The 24,897-nt window shown below is 50.3% G+C and overlaps 1 protein-coding gene across 1 annotated transcript in view; it reads left to right on the top strand.

Moving 5' to 3' along the window:
* The window catches only part of LOC102374479 (discoidin, CUB and LCCL domain-containing protein 1-like), a 55,625-nt gene that overhangs the window by 11,989 nt on the left and 18,739 nt on the right, over positions 1-24,897 (top strand). Inside the window, exons 3-4 of the mRNA XM_025201956.1 lie at positions 2,610-2,831; positions 23,309-23,446. Of these exons, the coding sequence (XP_025057741.1) occupies positions 2,610-2,831; positions 23,309-23,446 (360 nt within the window). The remainder of the gene's footprint in view (positions 1-2,609; positions 2,832-23,308; positions 23,447-24,897) is intronic.

The raw sequence follows: 24,897 nt of genomic DNA, 5'->3' as shown, positions 1-24,897 counted from the left end.
CTGAGGGGGCGGCTGGTGAAAAAGGGGGCTTTATGGGGTGGAAGAGCAGGTGTATCAGCGGGGACAGAACCCTGGCTCATGGGCTGGCAGCAGTCTTGGAGTCATCGAAACAAACAGCGAAGCTTCCAGTTTGCCCTGGTGTCACCCATGCTGGTCACCTGGTCAGCATGGGTGGTTCACACACTCCCAAAGGACAGGAGAGACAGACCGTACTTGGCCACAGCACTGGCCAGGATCTACCTTGACCTAGAAGCACCGATCAATGAATAGACCCCAGGTGAAGCAGAACCGGGGTGACCTTCCCCATCCTTCTTGACATTTCATTTTTAAGGGACCTGCCAATTTAGTTTAAGTCCCAAATTTACCACTCCTCCTTTTTTAAAGGGACAAGGTGGCTTAGAGATATGAAGAGCAATACCATGTAAAAATATTATCGAAATACAGTCAAGCTTTTTGCTCTAAATGGAAGAAGCATGTCTCTACCATGATAGGTAATGAGACACAGCTGCTAGCTACAGCCAGGAAAGTGAACCTAACTGGAAGCCGACCAGTTACCTTTCACTAGGCCAGCTGTATTTGCAAAGTAAAGTAGGATCTGGCTTTGTTGTCATGGGTATTATACCTGTACGGAGAACAGAAAAACCCTTTGTTAGCAGTGGATAGAGGGAGCTGTGATTTCTGAAGGCACAGGGGGCTGAATCCTTGGTTCTGGTTAACCGCATGTTGATGCTACCAGAAGGCAAACTGGCAGGAGATGTGATTTGGTTTAAGTTTTTTCAGGCTTGTGGTGAAAACAAATAGCTGCCAGTCCACAGCTTCTCAAACAGCTCGGATCAGCTTAATCATTACATCAGAGCAGTACCCGGAGGCTCCGACCAAGATAAAAGGCCCTTTGTGGTGGGTGCTGCGCAGTGAGAGACAGACACTGTCCTGAAGAGTTTACAAGCTAAATAGACAAGGGAAACCAAAGGCAGGAAGAGAAAGAGGAGTTGTGACAGGCCCAAGGTCACACAGCAAGTCAGTGACAGAGTCAGGAATGGACCCCAGGTGCTCTGACTCCTAGGCTTGTGTTGTACCCACTTAACCATGTCACATGGCGCACGGTTTATTTTCGCTACTTATTACTGGCATTCAAATAGCACTTAGAAGGTCCCAACCCAAACTGAGGCCCATTGTGCTGAGCACTGAGTTATGCCAGTGAGGAAAATCCTGAGATCTTGACTGCACTCCCATAAAAGCCCAAGGATCGCATTGTCTTCTCACTTCCACTGGCGTAAATCAGGAGTAACTCCCCAGTACAAAACCAGCGTAAGAGAAAAGAGAACCAGACCCTGCATCTTAGGCCAGAGGTCTGAGGTCAGGCAGGCACAACACCACCTGCAGTTAGTCCTTTGGGATGAAAGACTTGGATTTTCTTCTTGCCTCTGCCACTGTTGTGTGACCTTGGACAACTCCTTTTACTTTTCCATACCTGTTTCCCACTACCATTTGTCTGTTTAGGTTGTAAACTCTCTGGAGCAAGCACTTCACACACTATGTGCCTATATAGCACCTGACACAATGGGGCTTTCTTTTGGTTTATGATGCTATGTGCTCTTCTGATGCAAATTATAGATTAAAAGGGCAATTAAAAAGAAAAACTGGACCAGACCCCTAAAAAGATTTAGGAATCTAATTCCATTGAACTCAGTAGGCATTTGGACACCTAGATCAGAGTCAGACACCTTTTGGATCTGGCCTGTGATTCAACACTGCCGCACAATGAAAAACTATTAGAAAAAAAGAAGATGAAGTCATGCACACAGCTAGGGAGAAATGAGATAACAAATCAGCTCTAGGAAAGGACACGACACTTCTGTACTGTCCTCTCTGTGGGAGAGGTGCTCAGATAGAAACAGTAAGACAGAGGTTGCCGGATTTGCATCTCTTCTTGTTTGCATGCCCCCTTTCCAGACTTCATTTTTTCAAGCTGCTTGTAAAACCCTGGAAACTAGCTGAGCTCATTTGACATGGACAAAGCTCTGTCACACCTCAGCATGTATTCCTTCAAGGTTAATAGTAATTCTGATGCAATAATGTACACTTTTCATCAGCATAATACAGATGGTCTCTTTCTGTAGCATTTGCCATCAAGGATGCCTTTGATCACTCTGTAGATACTATTAATCAATGCTTACAGGAGCCCAGTTATTCTCTCCCATTAAACATGGGGAAACCGAAGCACAGAAAAATAAGCTTCCCCCTATTTTTGGAAGCCTGGGTTTTAGCAGCTCAGCCTGCGCTACAGGGAGCGCAGGGAATCAAGTCCCAGCTCCCTCTGCCTTCAGTTGAAGTCGCAGATGCCACACTTGAGAAATCAGAAGTGCCCTCAGTGTCAGAGGTGAGTTGGTCACAGACATGCCCGAGGCTGCTCGGTGAGTCGGTAGCAGATGTAGGGATGCCACCATGAAGTCAGCACCATGACAACTCCTCCACCATTGCTGCTTCCTCTGTTTTAACATATCTGTTAGCACTCAGACCTGCTGGGCATGTCTAGTTGAGTTACGTCCTGGCTGAAAGGCCAGCACGCTACTGGTGTCTGAACTAAGCCTAGCCCTGTTGTATTCCAGGGGACGGATGTGGCCATACGGTGCTGACGCCACGCAGCGGGACGCTGACCTCCAAGAACTACCCCGGCACCTATCCCAACCACACATCCTGCGAGTGGAGGATCCAGGCAGCTGAGAGGAGCTCTCTCCTCCTGGCCTTCGGGGATGTGGACATCGAGTCCTCTGAACACTGCGCCTCCAGCTTCTTGCTGCTCTTGTCCCCTTCTGATGGCATCAGTTATGGTAAGGGCTCCCTACATCCTGGCATCCCTTTACCATTGCAATGACAGGGACAGGTGCCAAAGAAGACCCCGTAGAGAAGGGGATTAATGCCTCCCTGCCTACTTCCATCCTTTGGTGAGGGTAGGGCTCTAGCTTGGTGAAGCCAGTGTGCTGCAAACAGGGGGTGGTAGGGCATGGTTGATTGCTTTCTTAGTGTTCTCCTGTTCGGAAGTTGAAGATGTCTCAGCCCCATTGGAGGACTAAAGTAGAGCAAAATCAGCCCCTTAAAAGGCAGAGGCACAGCTACACAGGGAAAGTCTGGGCATGATGCAGTGCCGTGCAGGGACAGGAGCACGGGATGGACAATGGATCATGGGCTCAGGAGTCTGTATGGTGAGATGCTACTCCTATAGGAAAATTGTAGCACTTGGCCTCAGTTCATGCTCCCAGGGTGTTACCATCACTACTGTGTCTACTGTAGTGACTCTCAACCCTGGGGTGCCATCAGATCCTTTCAAAGGTGCTGTGGGGTACAATGCAATGTTAGCACTATTAGGTGTGCAAACCCGATTCACAGAATAAACCCAGAGATTGCAAATAGGAATCAGTAGCATTAAAAACATTCTGCACTGTTGTGGTCTTTCTGAGTTCTTTACAACAGGAAAATGGCTGTATTATTTTTCAATAGTCAAAATATAAGTGAAAACAAAGACCTGGCATTTTCTGAGGGGTGTCTGGAGTCTAACAAGGGGTGCCTTGAGTCTAAAAAAGTTGAGAACTGCTGGTCTAGTGCTAGCAAACCCAGAGGGAGCTAGCACTAGACCAGCAGTTCTCTCCGCAGTTCTGCCTGTATGGGTACTTGGCAAGGCATCAGCCTCAATGGGTTTACATGTGTGAAGCTCCTGTTGGGAATGGCAACTTCTGCTCTAGGGGTCTGTCACTGAAGCCACCACTGGCCCACCAGCTCCAGGGCTTTGGAGAGAGCAATCAGCCAGCACTTGCTTTGTGCCAGGCAGCTCTGTTTGATCAGAGTGGAAACCCCTGGTCTGTGTAGTGTCTCTGTCTGCTGCCTTTCATCCCCGTCACCCACCCCTGTTGATCATGCCCAGAACATCCCAATGCCCAAGAATCCCCCAAGAAGCAATACTCAACCACCCATGGGGAGAACAAACTCATTACATAGGTTTCCTGTGCCTTGACCCACCTGACACCCTGAGCAGTGGAATTGTGCTGGTTTTGCTCTATTTTAGACCCACAGTGGGACTGAGGCATCCCCAGCTGCTAAACTAATGGCTGTGGTGCTGAAAACCCAACATTTGTTCTGATGATTTTGAGGCCTGATATCTGAGGGTTTGCTCAAGCATCTGGGGGCATGGGTTAGGTCTGTGTGGAATGCACTGCAGGATCATGGTTTGCAAAAATCTTAGGGAAGAGGATGAAGAAACTGGCTTTTTATTTTTTTTTTATGGGGGAAATAAGGTTGTGTAGTGTGTGGCAGGACTCCTGAGAGAGGGAAAACCTGCAGGGTGGGAACAGAAGTGGTCACAATGAGTTAATATTGTCCCTGGAGCCGTTGCCCAATGTTTCTAGGATTTTCTGGGAGGGTTGAATGGACTCGAGGGATGTGACAGCACAAGCAGCTTTCAGCCGCCTGTGGACTCAATGGGGCACTGACCTTTGGCTGTCTCTGCTGGGGATGTTTTCCTGGAATCTGTTCCCTCCTGCTACAGGCTGCCCTGGCAATGGCAGGGAGGGAAGCACAGAGTGGGTGGGAAGCAGCCCTGAGCCAAGAGGAAATGGAGGTAAACACAGAGTGGGTCAAGCGGAGGCAGCGAGGGGATCACGCGACACACAGGCGCTGCATGCCAAGCATCCAGGAAGTGCGGCATTCAGCAAAGAGAGGGCTCCATTGTGCTTGGGCCAAGGGACGCGCGAGAGGGAAATCATCAGCTGTGTCTCTGAATAACCCTAGTAGTCAGATGGAAAAGGCCAATGAAATCACTGAATCAGTCCCCTGGGGCTGGGATTGTTTCCTCCAGCCTATTCTCTGAGGCTTCCTTGGCCCATTGTGAGCAATCCTTATCTGTCTGCTGTGCCAACAACCTTGCATACTGCTAAACTATGTTAGGCAAAGCAATGGCTAGACGAAAGGCAACCCAACGGGTTGGGATTCTGGTTCATATGTGACAGCCCTCAGTTGGGTCCCCAAATTAGGACTTGGGGCAAACCACCCCTCTGTAAATCAGTGCAATTCTATCAGCATCCATGGAGCTACTGCAGTTTTCACCAGCACTGGATTTGACCCAGTAGATCTGGTGCGTGACATCACAGCACCCAGCAGGCAAACTACCCTGAGCAGCCTGCTGAGGAATTCATGAAGGGGGCAGGAGGTGTCTTTGGTGTGATATCCCCTGGCGGGATTGTTTGGGGCAGGCTGCAGCATCCCAGTTGCTGGGGTAGCCCCTGAGATCTCCTGCAGGGAGGCTGAAATGGAAGGACCCGTGGAGCAGCAGATATTTTGACGTTGTCCCGTCTTTTCCATGACCAGGGCCACATCCCATCCAATTACTGTTTGCTACATGATACATGAAGCTTGCACACCCTATATACCTTCCCACCCCATACCCAGTCCTCTCCACTCCCACTGTTGCTGGGGGAGCTGCCCAGCTCCCCTGCCTGGAGAGACACAGGTCTTGCTCTGAACCACCCATTTTCACTCACAGTTTTGCAGGTGCATGTAATGCTGTGTGAATCAAACAGTTGCTGGTCTGGGAAGTGCCAATGAAGCAGCAGCCCCCTGCACCATAATGAAGCTTAGTGAGGCCCAAGACAGGCAATTTCCTGGGTCTGGAGCAAAAATCCCTCCTTGGTTATATTATCATGCAACAAGGCCCTGCATTTCCAAGGTAAGGGGGAACGAAGTAGAAGGGAAAGCCCCTTTCAGCCCCTTCATGCACAATAGAGGAACAGAACAGGGCCCAAGCCAAGTCTCTCTCCCTTTGCAGGTCATTCCTGAGGCTGCTTTTATCTTGGCACCGAGTATTTTGCTCCATTTGACTCACACAAAGTAAATATTTAGGACCTGGCTCTGAACCCATTGCCAAGGGCTCTTTCACTCCCAAAAAAGTCCATTTCTCCCAAGCTCGGCTCAGCTTGCAGGTTCCTGCATTCTGTGACATTCAGAAAGCTGAACTCAGCAGCACCTCGGCCTCCCAGCTCTGGGAGGCACCCATCGCTGCAGGTCATGCAGCAGGCAGAGTTATGACCTGTGCTTACATTTCCCACCTAGAGCTCTTTTAAAGTCCCCTGAGGTTCCCCTCTCTATAAAGGTCCATGTGTTTTCAGTGCTTCTCTCGCCCCTCGTTGTCTTAGTACCTGATTGCTTGACAAATATTAATGAATTTATCCTCATGACATCCTTTTGAGCCTGGGCAGGGTTGCTCCCCTCCCTGTTTAGAGGGAAACTGAGGTACTAATAGGCCAAGTGATTTGCCCAGGGTCACCAAGGGAATTGGTGGCAGAACACAATGTAATTCTCTTGGGCCCCACTGGGCCAGCCTCCCTATCTCCTTGTTTAAAAGGCAACAGTGACATGGAAACAGGAGGGAATGGAACAGAATATGTTTGGAGGAGACCTAGATTCAAGTCCTTGCTCTATCCCAGACTCCCTTGGTGACCCTGGGCAAACTGATCTTAGGGTTAATTTATATCACTTCTGTGCTGCTTCTGACAAGGCTGCTGAAAACCACATCTCCCGTACCTGTGCCTGCTCCACATTTGCCCAACCTGGAAAAGAAGCAGCAAAGCTGCCCTGAAGGTACCCCTGGTCAGTACTTTCAACTACACAGGAGACAGACCACATAAGTGGCAGTGGGAGACACCTTGAGGTGCCCCCCCACCCTCCCCTCCTCCAGCCCAGCCTGTGGGACGTGCTAAGAAGGTGGCCTGGCTGGAGCAGACCTCTCAAGTCATCCTCAGCCGCTGCCATGGCTCTATGCAGCCTCTTTCAGACCAGTATTTACTGGAGCATCCATGCAGCCTCTAGTCACTCCAGAGCTTGTGGGCTTGTGGGGGTGCAAAAGGATGGTGTATGGCCACAGATGCTGGCCCATCAAGTGCAGCCTGCCTAGATCTGACTATGGTGCAGGCTTGCAGGCATCTGGGGGCACTCTCTGGCCCCGTGTTGCACCAAGAAGAGAATTAAAGAGAGCCCTTTGCTTTTCAGACAATGAAACCACCTTGCTATTTCTATTGACACTTTTCTGGCTTTTAGCGAGACCCCACTGAGCCTCCCTCAGATGCCTTCTGCTCCCCGCCCCCCGCCTATATATGGTAACAATCCTGGGAACTGTGGAGGATGTGCTTTGCTGGCCAGTATATTTTTAATGCATCTTGGCCTGATCCATTGACTGCAATGCCAAGAGGGCTTGGGTCACAGTCCAGTGATTGCTCTCCACAGGCCTTTCTCTGGGAGAGATGCTGTCAGGGGATCTCTCCCCACTTAGCACAGATGTTCATGGTAACATTTTTGAAATGGAGCTCAGTTTCCTTCCTGATTTCACTCTTCCCTTCCCTCCCTTCCATGCCTGGCAAGCTGGTTTGTGATGCCTGCTCATAAGCACTGTCCAGACTGCGCCCTGCCCAGCACCATTGCAGGTTGTTATTGCAGGGTTACTCAGGGGGGCATGCTCCGGCTTGCAGCGATAGGGTTGTTCATGAGGCCTGAAGGTGCATGCCGTGGCTTGCTGCTTCGCTGTCACTGGATTCCTGTCAGTAGAACTGGAGTGGCACTAATTTACACAGCAGTGGAGAATTTGGACCAGCAGGGCAGAATTGTTCCCCAAACTGCCCTAGCAGACTTTACACTGAAGCTGGGTTTTTTTTTTTCCAGTTACAAGAGCACAAATTGTGTTTGGGTTTATTTTTGTACATATAACTCACCCCATGAGATTTTTTCTCTCTCTCTACTGGCACAAATGCTATAAACCGATCCTTGCTCCCCAGCTGGGGCCTTTTTGCCAAGTTTTACCCTGGAGCTGAGTTGTTCTGGTTGAGGTTTCTTTTTGGGGGGGTCTTTGCAACCCACTAAAAGCAGGGCTTTCTCCCCAGTGGAAGCTCTGACAGAGCCTGAGTTCGGGTTGACAGGACGTGTATCTGCTGGGATGGGGCACGGCTTCTGGCCCTGGTCTCCTAGCATTGTCTTGCTTTGTTTTCTGTGGGAAATGACACAGCTGGCAACCTCCGCGGGGCTGAGGCAAGAGGGATGGAATGAGAGATTTCACGCTGCAGCGCTCTGGCAGAGGGGAGAAGGTCACTCCTGCAGGGACTGGGACTTCAGCAGAGAGGCAGGCTGGTTCCAGGGGCTGGAAAAGATCAGTCTTTCCCAGCACCAGTGCTGATCTGGCCTCACTGCCGATCTTCTCAGCCCCCTCGGAGCATCCGTGTTTGCCATCGCTTCCCGGGCTGAACGCCAGGAGGATGTTGCGGTGTGGCTGATGGTGCCAGGAAGAGCGCAGATTTGAGAACGTGTGAGGGCAGAGGATCTACCAGGTGATCTCTCTCACCCACCCACCCACAAAAGGTAGAGGTTGGATAACCACAGTCCTTGGAGCCAGATTGTCCGAGAAGCCACTGCCCTGTCGGAATAGTGTAACCCCCCTGGAAGCAATAAGGAGGTGTCATGAGCTGGGCTCCTGCTGCTGCCTGGTGCCTGAGGTTATTCAGAGGGAGGAAGGACAGAAAATAAAATGCATCCAATGAGCTGAACAGTGGTGCACGGTGGGGGGAAGATTCTGCCCTCATCCATGATCCCTCATTGTGTATTCGTGGAGCATCAGTAGCGTGGCTTGCATGGCTGCCATGATGTGAATGCACATACAGCTGAGGCAAGCAGGATGGATATTGCTGGGGGTGGGTGTCTGTGGAAAGGAATAAGGGGAGAGGCTGAACTCAGGCTATGGACTAGGTCGCCATACTTGCTGTAGCACTCCCAGAGTGCTTTGATTTTCAGCATTCAGTATTACCTAGAGCATGCTCTTCCCTTGTGAAGGAGGCTGGAGTTATTTATATACGTCATAGCCCCTTTATCCCAGTCCGGGAGGGTAAAACGGGCCTTAAAGTGAGTGTAAATGTCACCTGCATTCACCTTAAGGCTTCTTTGTGCTGGTGGAAAGGAGCCTCAGTATAAATGAGTCAGGCCTATTGCATCTATCTTACAGAAGGGGAAACTGAAGCACAAAGCTATGAGATGCTATGTCCACAGTTGCCAAGGGAGCCGGTGGCAGATCTGGGATGAGCACTCAGCAGTGTCTTGTATTATGTGTCCCGATATCCAATAAGCCAAATATGCTCTTTAACATTAGCTCTGGGGAAGTTAACTGGATCTGAATAATCAGAGAAAAAAATTAAGTCACAGCCAAAATGAATGGGCTTGGCCTAGTGAGAGAGGCTCTTGTTAACCAGCTCTGCGCTGCCCCTAGCGCCATCCCACCTCTACTGCTACCTGCTGCCACCTGACACGTCTTTGTACAAGTCCCACAGAGTATCCCAGACCCTGAAGGGTCAGTAGCCACACACCCACACCCACATCCACCCACGCACATACAGAGTCTCCACACGGCTCTGAATTCCACATCTAGCCTCCTTTCTTGGCCCATCCTGTACAGCAACACCAGTGAGCGACCTTGCAGAGGACAAAGTGGCTTTGGAAGGTCACTCTTGGGAGAGAGGGTAGGTGGCTAATGTGGAGATTTCTGGCCTCTCCTGGAGCTCCCAGAGACATTGTTTTGCTTGCTTTAGATTCCCGGAAGGGCGCTGCTGTGTTGCTTTCTTTTAGCAACATCCACTTCCTTTTTACCAGCAGAAGAGATGGTTAATGGAGGCTAGGGGAGCTGACAGGTTTGGCTTCCCACACTAAGATTCTGGATGGAGGGGGGTTTCGGGAAGAGCTGTGCATCTGCCAGGCAACCATGAGCACAGGAAGCCATTTATTTAGACTCGCTTCATTGATGAGACATTCGTCCTGGGGTGCGTGTACTCCACATGTCCCTGTACACACAGGAGACATTCCTCCTGGGGTGTGTGCACTCTGCATGTGCCTGTACAAAAGCATGTACACATGCTCATGCACTCTCCTGTCTGCCTTCCAGATACACGCACGCGCACAGTCACAGTGCACACCCCTGTGCACATGACTATGTATATACATTCTTGCCCTCTTGAGCACATACTCCCACCGATGTATGCAAACTCATCCTCATACCCCCAGATCCACTTGCACGTGCTCACGTGCACCCATGTACTCATACATAGAGATACATAGCCTGTCCCCAGAGGAGTTAGGTACAACTAATCTGAATATACTGTGCTGATACAGACCAAGGCCCAAATTCTGGAATAATACCATTGGGTGCATCTACATGTGTGCTTTACTGCAGAGATGAACTAATTAGCTCTGCAGTAAAGTGTCACTATCTACATGTGCATTGGTATTAGGATGCAGTAAACTACTCTGCCATAAGATAGTACTGTTGGGGACAGCACTATCTTATAGTGGAGTAATTAAGTGTAACAAAATGCATGTGTTGTCAGTGACAGGCTGGCTAAAGTGCGGGGGCTACCTGCCCCGCGGCTCTGCACTTTAGCACTCTTACGCCCCAGCCAGCTCCTCCACTGTCCTCCGCTGCCACCCAGAGCCTGGGGCTGCTTCTTCAAACCTGCTGCCAGTCTGGGGCTACTCCACCCTGGCTCAAACTCAAGAAATATAAAGTGCTCCACCTTGGGATGAGCAACCCCCAACACACCTACAGGCTTGGCAGCACCAAACTGACCGGCACCATGAATGAAAAGGACCTGGGGGTAATAATAGACCACAGTATGAATACAAGCTGGCAGTGCGATGCTCTGGCATGCATCAACCGATGCATCTCCAGCAAAACCAAGGAGGTGATTCTTCCGCTCTACTCAGCACTGGTGAGACTGCAGCTGGAGTACTGCATCCAGTTCTGGGCACCACGCTTTAACAAGGACATGGACAAGCTTGAGAGAGTCCAAAGAAGAGCCACCTGTATGATCAGTCTTACACTACAGGCCATACGAGGAAAGGCTGAGGGATCTGGGACTCTTCAGCCTGAAGAAAAGAAGGCTGAGAGGGGACCTGGTAGCAGCTTACTGCTACACTAGGGGAGTACATCAAGGGCTCGGTGAGCAACTGTTCACCAGGGCACCCTTGGGGAAAACCAGGATGGCCACAAAATCCTGGAAGACCGATTCAGGCAGGATCAACATAAGGAAAAACTTCTTCACAGTCAGGGTGTCCAGAATGTGGAATAAGCTTCCTCCAGAGGTGGTGCAATCGCCTACCCTGGAGATCTTCAAGAGGAGACTGGACAGTCACCTTGCTGGGGTCACCTGACCCTCAGTTATCTTTCCTGCTTTGTGCAGGGGGGTGGACCTGATGATTTTCCAAGGTCCCTTCCAGCCCCGCAATCGATGAATCTATGAAACTGCTGCTGTCCTGGGCACATGTACAGATGCTGCGCCTGGGAGCAGTTGACTCCAGCACAAACAGCTCCAGAGTTTATTGCGTTGAATTAATTTCATCTGTAGATGCACCCATTGTGACCCTAGTGACAGGTGTAAACGACACCAGAACTTGGCCCCAAGCACCAGTGCTCAAAAATCAAGATGACGTATACCTTTAGATATGCCGAGGCAGACGGGCAGGCTGGGCCCCAATGACCTAAAGCTTTATTGATTTGTTCAATTTTTATACCGCCCTTCCCAACAAAGGCTCAGGGTGTCTTACAATAACAGACCAGAGTAACTTATAAAACAGGAATGAGCAAAACAAGTTAAAAGACAACTAGACCCTACCCTTGGGGTCTTCAAGAGGAGGTTAGATAGGCATCTAGCTGGGGTCATCTGAACCCAGCGCTCTTTCCTGCCTATGCAGGGGGTCAGACTCGATGATCTATTGAGGTCCCTTCCGACCCTAACATCTATGAATCTAGAGTATCAACATCAAACAGGAACTCCCTAAACCAGTGGTCAGCAATGTTTCACAGCAGGTGGCTAGAAGGACCCAGCTCAGTTCCTAGGCAAGCTGATGCTGGGACTCGACAACTGCTACTGCTTCTCCCTGCTGCCTGGCTGCAGTACAGCATGGGAAAGAACCCGTGGTATGGCATGGCATGGCATGGTCGAAGCCTCCACTGCTGAGTGCCGCTGAGGCCCCACACTGCAAAATGCTGCTGAAATCCCAGCTCTGCAGGGTGGAGCCAGTGGCTCCATTGGTCACACCCAGGCTCTGGGCTGTAGGTTGCTAACCCAGCGCTCCCGAAAGGTGTCCAGGCTCAGACTCTGGTAAGCCTAGAGGTGGCAGGAGTTCCAGAGCTGAGGAACAACTGCTGAGAAAAATCTCCTACATGTTTTTTGCCAGGCCGATGCAATGCATTGATTGTACTTGCAGGAGGTTGCTGTCACCTGACCTCGGGGACCATGCCAAGGCATAAGACAGAAAGCAGTCCTTTAGGTATGTATGGCCAAAACTTTAGGTATGTAGATAAAAACTGGCACTTTGAATTTCATCCAGAAAGCTGTTGGGAGCCAGTACAGACTCTAGAGCACTAGTGCCACTAGGAGTTGCAGAGAGTTAAATTTCCCCAGGCATCATCCTCCCCTGCCTTTCCATCTGCCTGCAGAGCTGGAAAGACCCTTGTCTGGCTCCAGAGGTCGGGTCAGACTAAGAAGTTTGTTTAAAGGGGAGTGTGGCTGACGCTCAGTGCTGCAGTCCAATCCCTCCTGCTGCTATAATCACTGGCACTGTCCTTGGGAAAATGTGGAGCTTCTTGCGCAGCATTGTTTGGGCAGGATGAGGATGTGGGATCGACGCACTCTGACTCAGACGTGGTTTCTGGCAATGGAGAGGCACCATTTTTTTGACTAATCAGAACAGCGTCTACATTTTAAGTCAGATCCTGATGCAACACCATTGCAGTGCAGGCAGCTGGTCCAGGGGAAAGGGACATGTCTGGGCCACCTGTCAAGCTGATAGCCCTCAGCTGCCAGAAGCAGCCTGTGGGCCATGAGCACTAGGTATAAATTCGAGCAACCCACAGCCTGCTCTAACTTAGGCCAGTGCTCCGTATCCCTACAGTTTGGTCCTAGAATCGGGGGGCTGCATAGGTGGGTTTGTCTTCCTCTGCTACCTCTGGTGTTATGCCAAATGCAGCTTGGTCAGCCTGGGCAATCCAGCCCTATGTTTTGAAAGGCAGCATGTGGTTGCAAGTAGAGGATGAAGGGGCGAGGGTCAAGCTGGGGGCAAGTTTGGAGGAAGGGGGTTTGGAGCTTATAGTGGTTGGCCCAAAGCCAAGGCATAAAGCATGTAGCCTGAGCTGGTCATCAGACTGGGCTTCATTGTTACAGAAGATGTCCCTGGGTTGTGTCCCAGCTTTGCCACTGATTCATGCTGAAGCTAGAGGCAAGGTGCTTCAATTTCTCTGTGCTCAGTTTGAATGGGAAGATCATATTAACATGGCTCCCGGGGTAGGCGTGAAAAGCACTGAAGGGTTCAGTAGGTAGGTAAAACCCCAAGGAAGAGACATCAGTGATAGAATAACATCTGCAGAGCAGCTTGCAATCCTGCCATGAAATCTGCTATCACACAAGTACAAAACCTTTCTTCTTCAGTGTGACAGTGAGCCCTGCCTGGGTGCCCCCATTACTCCAGCTCAGTGCCACCCAGGTGGCAATGTGCCATTCTTCACAAGGATTAAATGTTCTGGGTCTGATTTACTGAACTGTGTTCACAACCCTCCTGGTTGCCCATTGCAGTGGAGCTGAATGTAATGGGAGAGAGAGTGAGACAAGTGCGAGGGTGTTATGTTGATTTTGCTGCCAGGACAGAATAAGGAGGATGGGGTTTTGGGGCAGCTTCGCATTTCTGGCTTGGAACAGCACATACCAAAAATGTCAGTCATGCTAGAACATCTGGTGTGGGGATGTATCATATGCCACCATCTGGTTGTAGCACAGAGCAGGTCAAGCATTGGTGGAGAAGGGCATCTTTTTCAGACAGGATCTTCCCATGTGCACAGACACACAAACACACACCCACAGAAACATCCAGATCTCTCCAAACACAGCTGGAGGTTTCTCCATAGCCCCAGGACATAGGGTCCTGATGCTGTACTGTGCAAATTTGGGGTGACTCATCTGGAATATGAGCCCAAGAATGCCTGAGAGGGAGAGGGGGAAGTTACAGGGTTCAGATCTGTCCTACCCACAGGCTTTTAATCACAATTTCTTGCATGTGATCATTTCCGCTCAGAGAACTCAGTCACTGCCAAGCATCACATAGCCCCCAGAAAGTGGGGCCAAATCGATCTGCAATGCCAGCCTGTTGCATGTGATAGATTTACACCAGGGGTCTCTGATATTTGGGTTGTTTCCCTCCCTTCCTCTGGACTGTCACAGGCACCAAGCACCTGGAGCTCCCCTTGGTGTTGGATGGGGCTCTGGGCACTCAGTACTTTTGGTGGTCAAGGGTATGCTGCAGGGCTGTGTAGTGATAGAGACCTAGGAAGGATGATGAGTCGCATCTTACAGTACAGTACAGTAAGTGCTGAGCTCCTGCTGGGCAGCTGAGCTCTGTTGGTTCCAGCGGGAAGAGAAGGCTGATGAAGCCCTTTTGGGCTGCACCATCATCATACTCACACTGGCTCCATGTCCCTCAGAGGAACTTGGAGGATTCATGCCCCGGTAGTATCTAAACTCCAACTTTTATGTACTAATTGCGGCAGCATCCTCTCCATTGCTTGCCATGGGTCAAGCAGTAACCCTTCTATCTTGTACCCTTGACCAGGTTTGTGCATAGCTGAGCAGACCCATTCAGCCATCCTTCTGGATAGCCAGTGTGGGGGAGGGTTTCATTCTCTTCTGAGTGCATTCTTGCCCTGCTCTCCTAACTATGGTACCCAAGCACTTTGGAGTCATGCACTGTACAGTAAGGCTAACATTTGTAGTGCGGATCCTTCTTTTTACCATCATCTCTCCCAAGGAAGTGTGTGTGTGTGTGTGTGTGTGTGTGTATGTGAGCGCATGCACACTTGCACACATGCAGTGTTTCATTTGGCAGGGATGTTGGGGAGCTTTTATATGTCCATGCTGCCCTGTTTCTAGTGGAGAAAGCAGGTTGAAAGAGTCCTGTCTTGCATTTGCAGTGGCAGGTGTGGAGGTTGGAAATGGGCCTTCATTTCTATGGGAGTTTGTTCTGTAACCAGCTCCTGAGACCTTCCACCTCCTTCACAGAGGAGCTTCCGCCTTTGGATGGAAAGCTCTGTAGTATGTGAGGAACAGGGTTGTTGGTGTCCTCCTCAGCCCAGAGCTTTGTGCTTTTAGATATGGTGGACCCAGGCCTAGGGGGGCCTTTGAAGGTAACATTGGATACGTCTACACATGAAATTGATGCAACACAATAAACTCCGGCACATATCACACTGGAGTTTCTTGCTTCCAGAAGTCGCGTTTATGTATGTGCCCAGAACTGTAGCACATTGAGCCAAGCTGGAGCAGCCTCAGCTGGCAGAGGATCTGAAGGGTCAGTCTGCCAGCTCGGGGCTGCTCTGACCTGGCTCAGCACACTGCAGAGAGGGGCTGGCTGGGGCATGAGGGTGCTCCAGCACAGAACTAGCCAACAGGCAGCCCCCACACTGAAGCATCCTTGTGCCCCTCGAGCCCCGTCACTGTCAGCATCTACACATGTGCTGCTGCACACTAAAGAGCACCACTGCGGACAGTACTAGGTTTACAAGTACTAACCTGTGGCAGAGTTCATTAGTTTCCTGCAGCCTAATACAGCCACATGTGTGGATGCTGAGACTTTACTGCAGAGCTAATTAGGCAACCCCACAGTAAATGTCTCCTGTATATGCACCCACTGAGACCTGGAATATGACCTGGCATTTTGTGGGAAGCCTCTGTGAAGAACAGAGGTCTGATATGCTCCCAGTAGCCTTGCATTGCTCAAGAGACATGCTGTATTAGCTGGAGTTCCCTGAGGGCTCATGGCTTCATGCCCAGGAACGTTGCTGTTGTCCAGACAGAGGTGACAAAGGTTTGAATAACCGGGACTAAGTAATTGTCTGCCAGGATAGCACGGCCAACCAGCAGTGGCCAAAGCCTTTAGTCATGGATGCTGCGAGACAAGAGCTTAACCTCAGTGCGGAATCCAGGGGCACTCCTCAACCACAGACTGAACTGGGCAATTGTGGACCTGCCCTTTGCTCTGTTAGTACTCCTTACACCCTCTGCCCTGCTCCAAAGGCATAGAAATAGCTTCCATAACTCCTGCAAGGACTACAAGCCCATTGCCAATGTAATGCCCCTTTGAACCTGGAACCTTCAGCCTCATCATGACCAGGGATCTGGGTTTTCTGTTTCCCACGGAAAAATGGAGAAAACCATAGATTTCCCATTTTTATCAGAGAAAACACAAATTTTCCCTTTGCAAACTGCTCTGCAGGTGGGCTGAGTTCCAGCCTGCAGGAGCTGATTGCAAAAAGGGCGGGAAAGCCCCAACCTTGCCCGGAGGGACAGGGAGAGGGGGAAGGGCAAGGCCTGAGGCTTTTAGTTGGTCCCGAGTTTTAGATCAGGCTCACTTTCCTTCTGGAGCCTGTGAAGTGGTAAGTGGGGCTTGTAGCGGGCTGGGGGGTTGACTGGCAGGGCTGGGGGGAAGGTGGCTGGGGGCTGAGGGAGTGGAGAAATTTGCAGCCAGCTGGGAGGTTTGCAGCTATCTGGGAGCAGGGGTTTTTCAGCCTCCCCGCTCCTGGCTAGAGTGCCAGGATGGCTGCACATGGAACCCGAGCGGTGCTATTCGCCAGACTGGGCTTGGCTCCTCCATATACGACTTCCCTTAAGGGCTGATAGCACGACTCACAGTCCATGTGCAGCCGGCCTGGGGGCCACTCCAATCTTCCCCCCACAACTCCCTGCTCCCTCAGCTCCCAGCCAGCTCCCAATGGGAGCATGTCTGGTGTCCACACATGCACGCAGGCACACATGCACATACAGATGCATACACACATGTACACCCATAGATGTGCACATGGGTATGCATACACATGTATACATGCACAGGTGCACACATGCATACACACATATGAACACATGAAAGAGGCGCACCAGGAGGGCTGAGGAGACTGTAGGGGGTAGTGAGGGGCACCAGCAAGGCCAGGGAGGCTGTGGGGGGCCTTTAATTTTAATCACAGATTTTGGGGGTTTTATCAGAGAATTTGCGATTTTTTTTATCAGAGAAAACCAGGATCCCTGATCATGACACAGGCCACTGACACTTGAATGGAGGACATGGGTAGCAGTAGAAAGCTCTTATCTGCCTCAGTGCCCCCAGTTAGTGGAGGGGAGGGTGTACCTTGCACTGAAATAGTAGGTACATTTTGTTTTCTGCAGTAGCATAACTAGGGGCGAGTGAGAGGGGCATCAGCCCCAGGCACCAGTTTAGAGCCGTAAGGAGTCCATGCCATCTCTGCCACCCCACCACCCAGAGCACCACCATTCCTAGTGATACCTCTGGGTCTCTGCTGCTGCAGGTAAGTGCACTGCAGTGGTCTTAGTTGTAGCTTGACTGCTTCCATAATGGTGTTGAGAAGTTGCACTTGGGCCTCTGGTGTCCCTTGCAGCTGGGACTGTGCTGGGAGTCTGGTGAGACAGAGGCAGTAACTCCGCAGAGGCCGGGGCGGGGGGTTCATTCTTCAGAAGCTGAGGGGGTGACACCTGGCTGCAATCGGCAGGAAACCCAAGCCTGTGGGAGAGAGCTGGGAGGGCGTTGAAATCTGTTGGGAATAGTCAGCGGTTGGAAAATAGGCCTGGAGCTGGTGGGAGTATCCCAGGCTGCAGCAGGAGCCGTTTGTGAGCTGAGCATTCAGGGAACGCACTTGGTTCCTCTGGGGTTGGGAGTCCCCGCAAAGCAATCCTGGAGGATATCAAGGATTTTTTTTTCCTGCCTTGATTTTTCTTTTTTTTCTTTAATTAAGAATTCAGATCTTCTTGCCTTGTAAGACTTTAAAGGGCTCAGAGAACTCACAACAGGATGACATCACAAGAGTCAAGATAGGGAAATTTAAGCCATTTGGTAAGAAAGGCAGAGTGTTTAAAGACCGAGTTTTGAGACCCTGTTTAAAACTCACTGGGTCAAAATTTCACCTGCTGTAAATCAACAAGGCTGTGTTAACTTGGGTGGAGCTACCTTGACCTACACCTTCTGAGGATTCAGTTTGCTGAGACAGGGGCCATTAACTAGCCTTGTTTAACTTTGGTGATTAATGAACATTCAGGAGAAAACAATGACACCACATCACTGAAGATGTGTGAGTTTACCGTGAACGTCCCTGAGACAGTCAGGCAGATTTGCCTGCAAAATCAGATTGGGCACAAGCTTTACAGTGAAATTATGCAGAGACTAGATCTTTGGAGATAGAGACCAGGAGGTTTGTTAAGCTCTTTTGGAAAACTGTAAGTTCTGGAAAGGCTGGGGGGAAGGGAAATGTTTTCTCCCTTTCACAGAGGGGAAAACTGAAACCCAGAGGTCCTGTACTGAATCAGTGGCAGAGACCAAAATTGGACCCAGGAGTCTTGGCACTCTTCCCTTGACACCAGTTGTCCCCTCTGGTCATTCTCAATGACATCTCGGTCCCTGTATAGGAAGCGTCAGTGCTCTGCTTACAGCATTGGAGGAACGTGATGTTCCCTGTTAAAGGGTTCTCTGTCCAGCCGTGTATGGCCAGCATTTGGTCAGGTGCCCAAACAGCGCATATCAGGGAATTTCTCCAGCCATTTATTGGAACCGCTGTCAAGTATCACTGAAGTGGTATACACACAAGGAGAAGGAGTGAGAGGAGATACAGCTGAGACCAACCAACCATGCTACAGAGAAAGCGGCAGCTATTTTGGCCCAACTTCTTATGCTTCCCCTGGACTCCAGTCTTTCAGCAGCAGAGATATGTGACTGTAGTTAAAAATTACCCAGACACAGAAAAGTCAGTGCCAGCAACCCAGAGAGCTATGCACACTGAGAATAACAGGAATAACAGCCCTTAGCATTCTTGGTGGCGCTCCAGGCACACTGTAAACACCAGCTACACCTCGCATCACTGAAGTGGCACAGGGTAAGTTGCTTTCTTTCACAGGTGGGGAAACCGAGGCACAGTAAAGCCACTTCTGCACAGTTCCTGTCAGTGGCAATGGGTCTGAATCAGAACAGATTCTGAGCTGGACTTCACAGCTTCTTTCTAATGTTAAACCCTCTCTGGCCATATATTCAGTGTGAATTCATCCTTCTTGGGCCTGTGCTCCCTCATTTTAAAATCATAACATCTCAGGTTTGGGACCTTCCTCATCTCCAGTCCCTGAGAGGTGCCCATCAGCTTTATTCCCTTTCATCATTTCCCAGTCCTCTTAGATGGGCTCAGACTCCCTGCTTTCTCCCAGAACCTGCCTGGCCTTTCCTTCAAACTATGGGCCCAATCTTCAGCTAGTGTAAAGCACCTCAGCTGAAGTCAGTGGAGTTACACCACTTTGCACCAGCTCAAGTCTGACCCCAGGTATTTCAACTCTTTGTTCTGTATGCTGAAGCTATTGTTCATGACAGAAGTGAGGATGCTGAATTCAAGTGCAAGGGATGGGGCTTTGCCATTAGTCCTGGAGTGTGAGGGAGACTTAAAGCAGCACCTGATGCCCCAGCTGGCATGGGGGTGTTCCAAAATAGCCTCGAGAAAGTATGGGACATATCATGGTGCATGAGGGATGGATGGCGTCAGTCATCCAGCAATAGAGAAAGAGGGAGACCGGGAATATTTGTTAAGCAGTGTGAATTACAGCAGCTCTTAGGCTGTTCTAATTTGTCCTGGGGTCAGTTTGGCCCCCACAGCTTGCAGAATCGGGGAGAGGTGAATGAATGGCCCTCCCCCTCAGACCCCTCAGAACCAATGCACTTTGCCCAGCCTCAAGATCTGGCCCTAGGACTTTTATCCTTGTAGTGTCACTTTAAAAACTTTTACGCCCAGTCAGCATTTCGGAAACTCCTGAAAGGAAAGGAGCCTGGCAGGCAGAGTCAAGTACAGTCATCAAAGGCTCCCGCCCGTGCATTAGCGTGGGCAGGACTTTGGAGGAAATCCAGTCTCTAAACAAACCAGGGGCTCGACTCCACTCTCCCTGGACAGCAGTGAATCAGGAGTGAAAGAAACGGAGTAACACTAGTGTAAAGGCTGGGTGAGATCAGAATCAGAGGTGGGTTCGGCAGAGCTACTCCTGATTTCTGCTTCTGACCAGGGTAGAGCTGTTGGCAATGGATGGATTGACAGTACCGGGGACCAAAGCCTTCAGTTCACACAGGGGAAGGATAGGCTGAAGAGCTAGCTGTGGGCTTCAGTTGTTCATCAGGGCACCATGGGTCACTACATTTCTGAAAGGGGCCCAGATGCCATGGTGATGGGTGTGACATAAGAACCCAAATGAAGTGAAGCAGAATATCCCGTTTGGCCTCTCTGCGAAGCCAGTCAGCAGAAGGGGGATGGACTGTGGGGATGGAGACGGGCTGTGGACTGACCTTGCTACAAGCCAGAGGGAAATCATCATCAGGCACTTCTCTGTGTCTGTTTCCTAGTTAAGCTGCAGTTTTAATCAGGGAGGTAGATATTACAGATTCATTGGGATTAAATGGTTCAAAGCTTGGAGGATTTATGGACTTGGTCCTTTGATTTATGTAAAGAGGAAAGGAGGGGGCCTGGAACTGATGACCCCTTCACCAGCTGCCATCTTCCAGTGGTGTCAGATGAATCAATATTGATCTGTTGATCTGTCTTAGTGAGCTGGACTTTCTTTCCATTGACAGAGTACTTTACACTGGGGCCAGCCCAGGGAAGGGAGGCAGGGGGAGGTGGGATCGCTGATCCAGCAAGTAGGAGCCTGATAAGAGCTGTTAGTTAGGATTGCCTGTCACCCGATCCACAGACATGATGTAATTAAGAGGCCCTTATTAGAAGCTATTCTGGGAACCCTGTGGGAGTTGAATTGTATTGCCTCTGCCTTGCATACCAGAACAACTGGAGGAGAGTGGATATTTTGCTGGCTCTGGGAGCAAGCAGGCGCCAAGCTGTTTGAAGAGCCCCCCTGGAATCTGCACTTCTCCTGGTCAAATGGGCTGAGGATCTGGCCTGGTCTGAAGCACATGCACACACTGGAGATTGCAAGCATTGTCCACCTGGTGGCATTGCCCCGCCTGATACTGAAGGCGGAGGCACCAGCTCTGAGATGTGGATCTTTCAGAAAGATCAATAGCAAGACATATGGGGTAGCTTCTGTTTAGTCCAGGGCCAGTGATACAGAGTTGGGCTTTGCATGATTGATTTGGCTCAGATTCTGCCAGAGTTTAATATTTCGCTAAAACAACAAGGGCAGGCCTCAGCTAGTGTCCTTTGGGCTAGTTCTGTGCATCTGACTGACACCAGTAGAGGTTTTGGCCCTGAGTCTCTAGCCCTTTTGATTGTGAAGAGCTTCCAAGTGGGACAAGTTGTCTTAGCCTGAAATAAGAGCTGTGAAGGGCTCCCTCATTTCTAACGGGCAGTTCCCTCAAAACCTGATCTCCATAAAGGGCCTAATTTTCAAATCAACAGATCAGAGCCTGAGCTCTAGGACTAAACACACTAAATACTCCCAGCCTTCCCCTCCTCTCCCACTGTCCTCACTGAGGACAGCCACCATGTAGGTTCAATTATATCTTCCCTCCAGTGCCCAAGCATTTTCTTTGGCCCCTGCACTTCCATGCCCAAGCATCTCCTACAACCCCTGCAGGATGCTGGGGACCAGAACCCACCCCCAGATTCATCAACTCCCATCCTAAATTGTTCAGAGCACCTGTGCACTGTTCAGCAGCTCCCCGGATCTGCTTCAGAGGAGACTGCAATTCAGTGGTGGACAAAGTGATTCCTGAACACCAGTGCCACCTAAAACCTCCCAAGCTCCAACTAGATAATCCTGCTTCTTTGGCTCTGGGTTGGTGTGAATGAGCCTTCAGTTTAAATGTGCTGCTATACGGGTGTGCTCATGTGTAACCTACAGCATCCCTCTGGTCTATTGGGTGATACCAGTGAGACTGGAACCACCAGACTAAAGAGGATGCGTCTGGTGCATTCTCCTGGACTCATGGCTGACACCAGCTCTTCAGGGGTGTAAGACCCCTTCCAGAGGCTGATGGGGGCTTAGCCTGCCCCCAAGAGCCCTGTTTTCAGTCTGGTTTGGAGGATGAAGGACTGCACCAAATGCTCTGAAAACCCTCCACAGCAGAGATGCATGTGCTGGACCTCAGCTCACCCTGCAGAGCAACTCTGTTCACTGAGCCAGCATGAGGTTCAGGGGAAGGAAACAGATTCATTACTGCAAAAGGAGTCTGGCCATGTGGGCCATCTCTTCAGGGTGCATTAGTCGGAGATGATGCTGCAGACGAGTTCTCTGCAGGCAGCCTCTCCTCTCCCACTGCCACCCTCTCTCTCGCTCCCCGCCCCCCCTGCAAGGAGCAACCGAGCACTTTGAGCCCAGGCAGCTTCCCACGGGGCTAATGCTCTCCTAAGCATCACCTCAGCTAGAATGAACTCTTGTTTGGTCTTTCTGTGAGGGCTTAATCCTGCTCAGCAGGACATTGGCTCTAGGTTTTGGTGGAAGCGAGGCTGAATTCTAAGTCATGGGTGGATGGGAGCAACTGGGGTGATTTTGATTTCAGGAGCCCACTGCAAAGTTGCAGCAACACCAGCTCTGGCCTCCACCAGGTGCTTTGCCAAACTCTGAGCTGACATGCCAGAAGACTGGTCATTGCTTGGGAACCCCTCTACAATTCCTCCCTTTGCTACCCTTTTTTGACCTCTCCCTTGCCTGTACCTCTTCTACCCCACACCCTTCTTCTCTCACTCTCCTCCAGTCTTACTACCAGTCTCCTTCACCTCCAGCCTGGACCACATCCCTTCCCTCTTCCTCACCCTCCTCTGCCTCCCAAACATCTCTGTCCTGTCCAAAATGTTCTCCTGGCCTGTAGAGCTCTGCACAGCTCCCACCTCTCTGCTTTTAACTTTTCCCAAGCCTTTCTCTAACCCAGGTTCCTTGGCTCCTTTCTCTTGCTCTGGTCTCTGTCTTACCTTGTGCAAAATGGTGGCAGGTTCTGATCAGTCCTGTTCTACCCAAGCCTCAGGTCCCAAGCTGCAGGTGCATGTGGCGGCTGTGGCTGTGGCTTGCTCAGGTTGGTGATGAGCAGATAGACTAGGCACACAAAGGAGCAGACCATCACAGGCATGGGGCCACAGTTGGCAGCAACTCTAGTTAATCAGGCCCAAACTAATGCAAGCAAAACCCTTTGCCCCAGAAGATGAAGAATATCCTGTCCTCAGGGTTTCCGTGGATTTCCCTGCAGATATCAGATGTTTCTTCTCCCTCGGCAGGTCCATACTGCAGGAATTCAAGGCTGATGCCAAAGGTTCTGGTGACAAACTCCACCTCGCTGACCATCCTATTCAACAGCACCACTCACCGCTCAGGGCGTGGCTTCCTGCTCTCCTATGCCACCAGCCAGCACCCAGGTAGGGGACATCCCGCTATTCTGAGATGGGGGAAGGGGGCTGTCAGTAATGGGACACTGGTTGCTCAACACAAATCCTCCTCACTCACTCCAAATGGCTCCAGAAGGCCATGCCAGGGAAATGCAGCCAGGATGTCTGGAGTCCATGCAGGAGGTTCATTGTCCCCAGCATAGTCTTGTGAGAACTCCAGGGAAAGCTGGGATGGGCAGCCCAAGAGAACCCATCACGGTGGTTATCTTCTCTAGTCCTCTCTCTAGGGGACAAAGGACTCTGAGGTCCACCAGTGATGCTGCCCCATATCAGGGATTTGTGATATTGATGCTGCCCTGCTGAGGCTGACAGCAGGATTTGAACCCGGCATCTCTTTGCACTATGAGCATAAACTTTCTCTTAAGTGAGCTAAAGGACAAATCAGTACACTGTCTATGTGGCCCAGACACTTAAGGCCTCCTTACATCAGCTTTGGGCTACTGCAGAAGGTTTCTTGGCCTGCATTTGAGCCAGACAAGTCTGCTGAAGCTGGGATGAAGCAGCACTGATCACCCTAAATCTATGCCAATTAACTCCTTAATTGGCCTCATAGTATCACAAGTTCTGAACCTGCCATACATGGAACAAATCTATTTTAGGGATTTTATTTAAAGAGTTTTCAGTCTTACATTGGCAACACTTGATATATCATTTCACCATCAAAGCCAGGTGTCTTAGTCTTCATCCATGCAGGGGTCACAGGGAGAGCACAATTAAAATCAATAGACCCCTGAAAATAATTAAAATTTGCTTCTCCATATGCAATAATGTGACAGTTTTAAAGCGTGATACCACAAGATAGCCTGTATCTGGGAGGGAATACTGGGAACTTATCGAAGGTGTGGAAAACACCCTTTTCAGTGGTATTCAGCTTCCAGTTCCACATTGCAAAGTCCCAAGATATGAGCTCCTAAGCCTGGTTCAGGACTGGACTAGTCCATCCTGGCCCATAGACAGATGTAATTTTGCACTGCGGGATGGGAGGGGACGGGTGTGGGGGAGGATGCCATAGTTGTGGAGAGGGGGAAAGATATCTGTAGTTTAAAAAAACTGGAATCTGATAAGTGCTTGGGGGGCTGGAATTTTCCAACACATTGCAGGAGCTGAGTAAGCAACATTTCAGCAAAGCTATGTGCCAAATGCAGTTTATCATGTGGACACCCCTGCATATGGGGATGTGAGCATAGATACATAAGGTTAATATTTGCATTTATCAGTCACTTTTGGCCACCTTATACTGCTTGACACGTGGAAATCCCAACAGTCGCTCTTGCTGTGATGTGGCACATTCAAACAGCTGCCATGGGGGAAAAAATTGCCAACCTTCCATAAAAAATGTCCTCCTTCTCTTTCCAAATATGGATTTTCCTACACCTAAAAGACCCAGAACACCTTTCCCAGGATGGCCAAGGATTCAAACA

This window comes from Alligator sinensis, unplaced genomic scaffold (assembly GCF_000455745.1).
Source record: "Alligator sinensis unplaced genomic scaffold, ASM45574v1 scaffold883_1, whole genome shotgun sequence".
Lineage (NCBI taxonomy): Eukaryota > Metazoa > Chordata > Crocodylia > Alligatoridae > Alligator > Alligator sinensis.
Note: the sequence above shows the minus strand (reverse complement) of the source record. Positions and strands in the feature narration are given on the sequence as shown.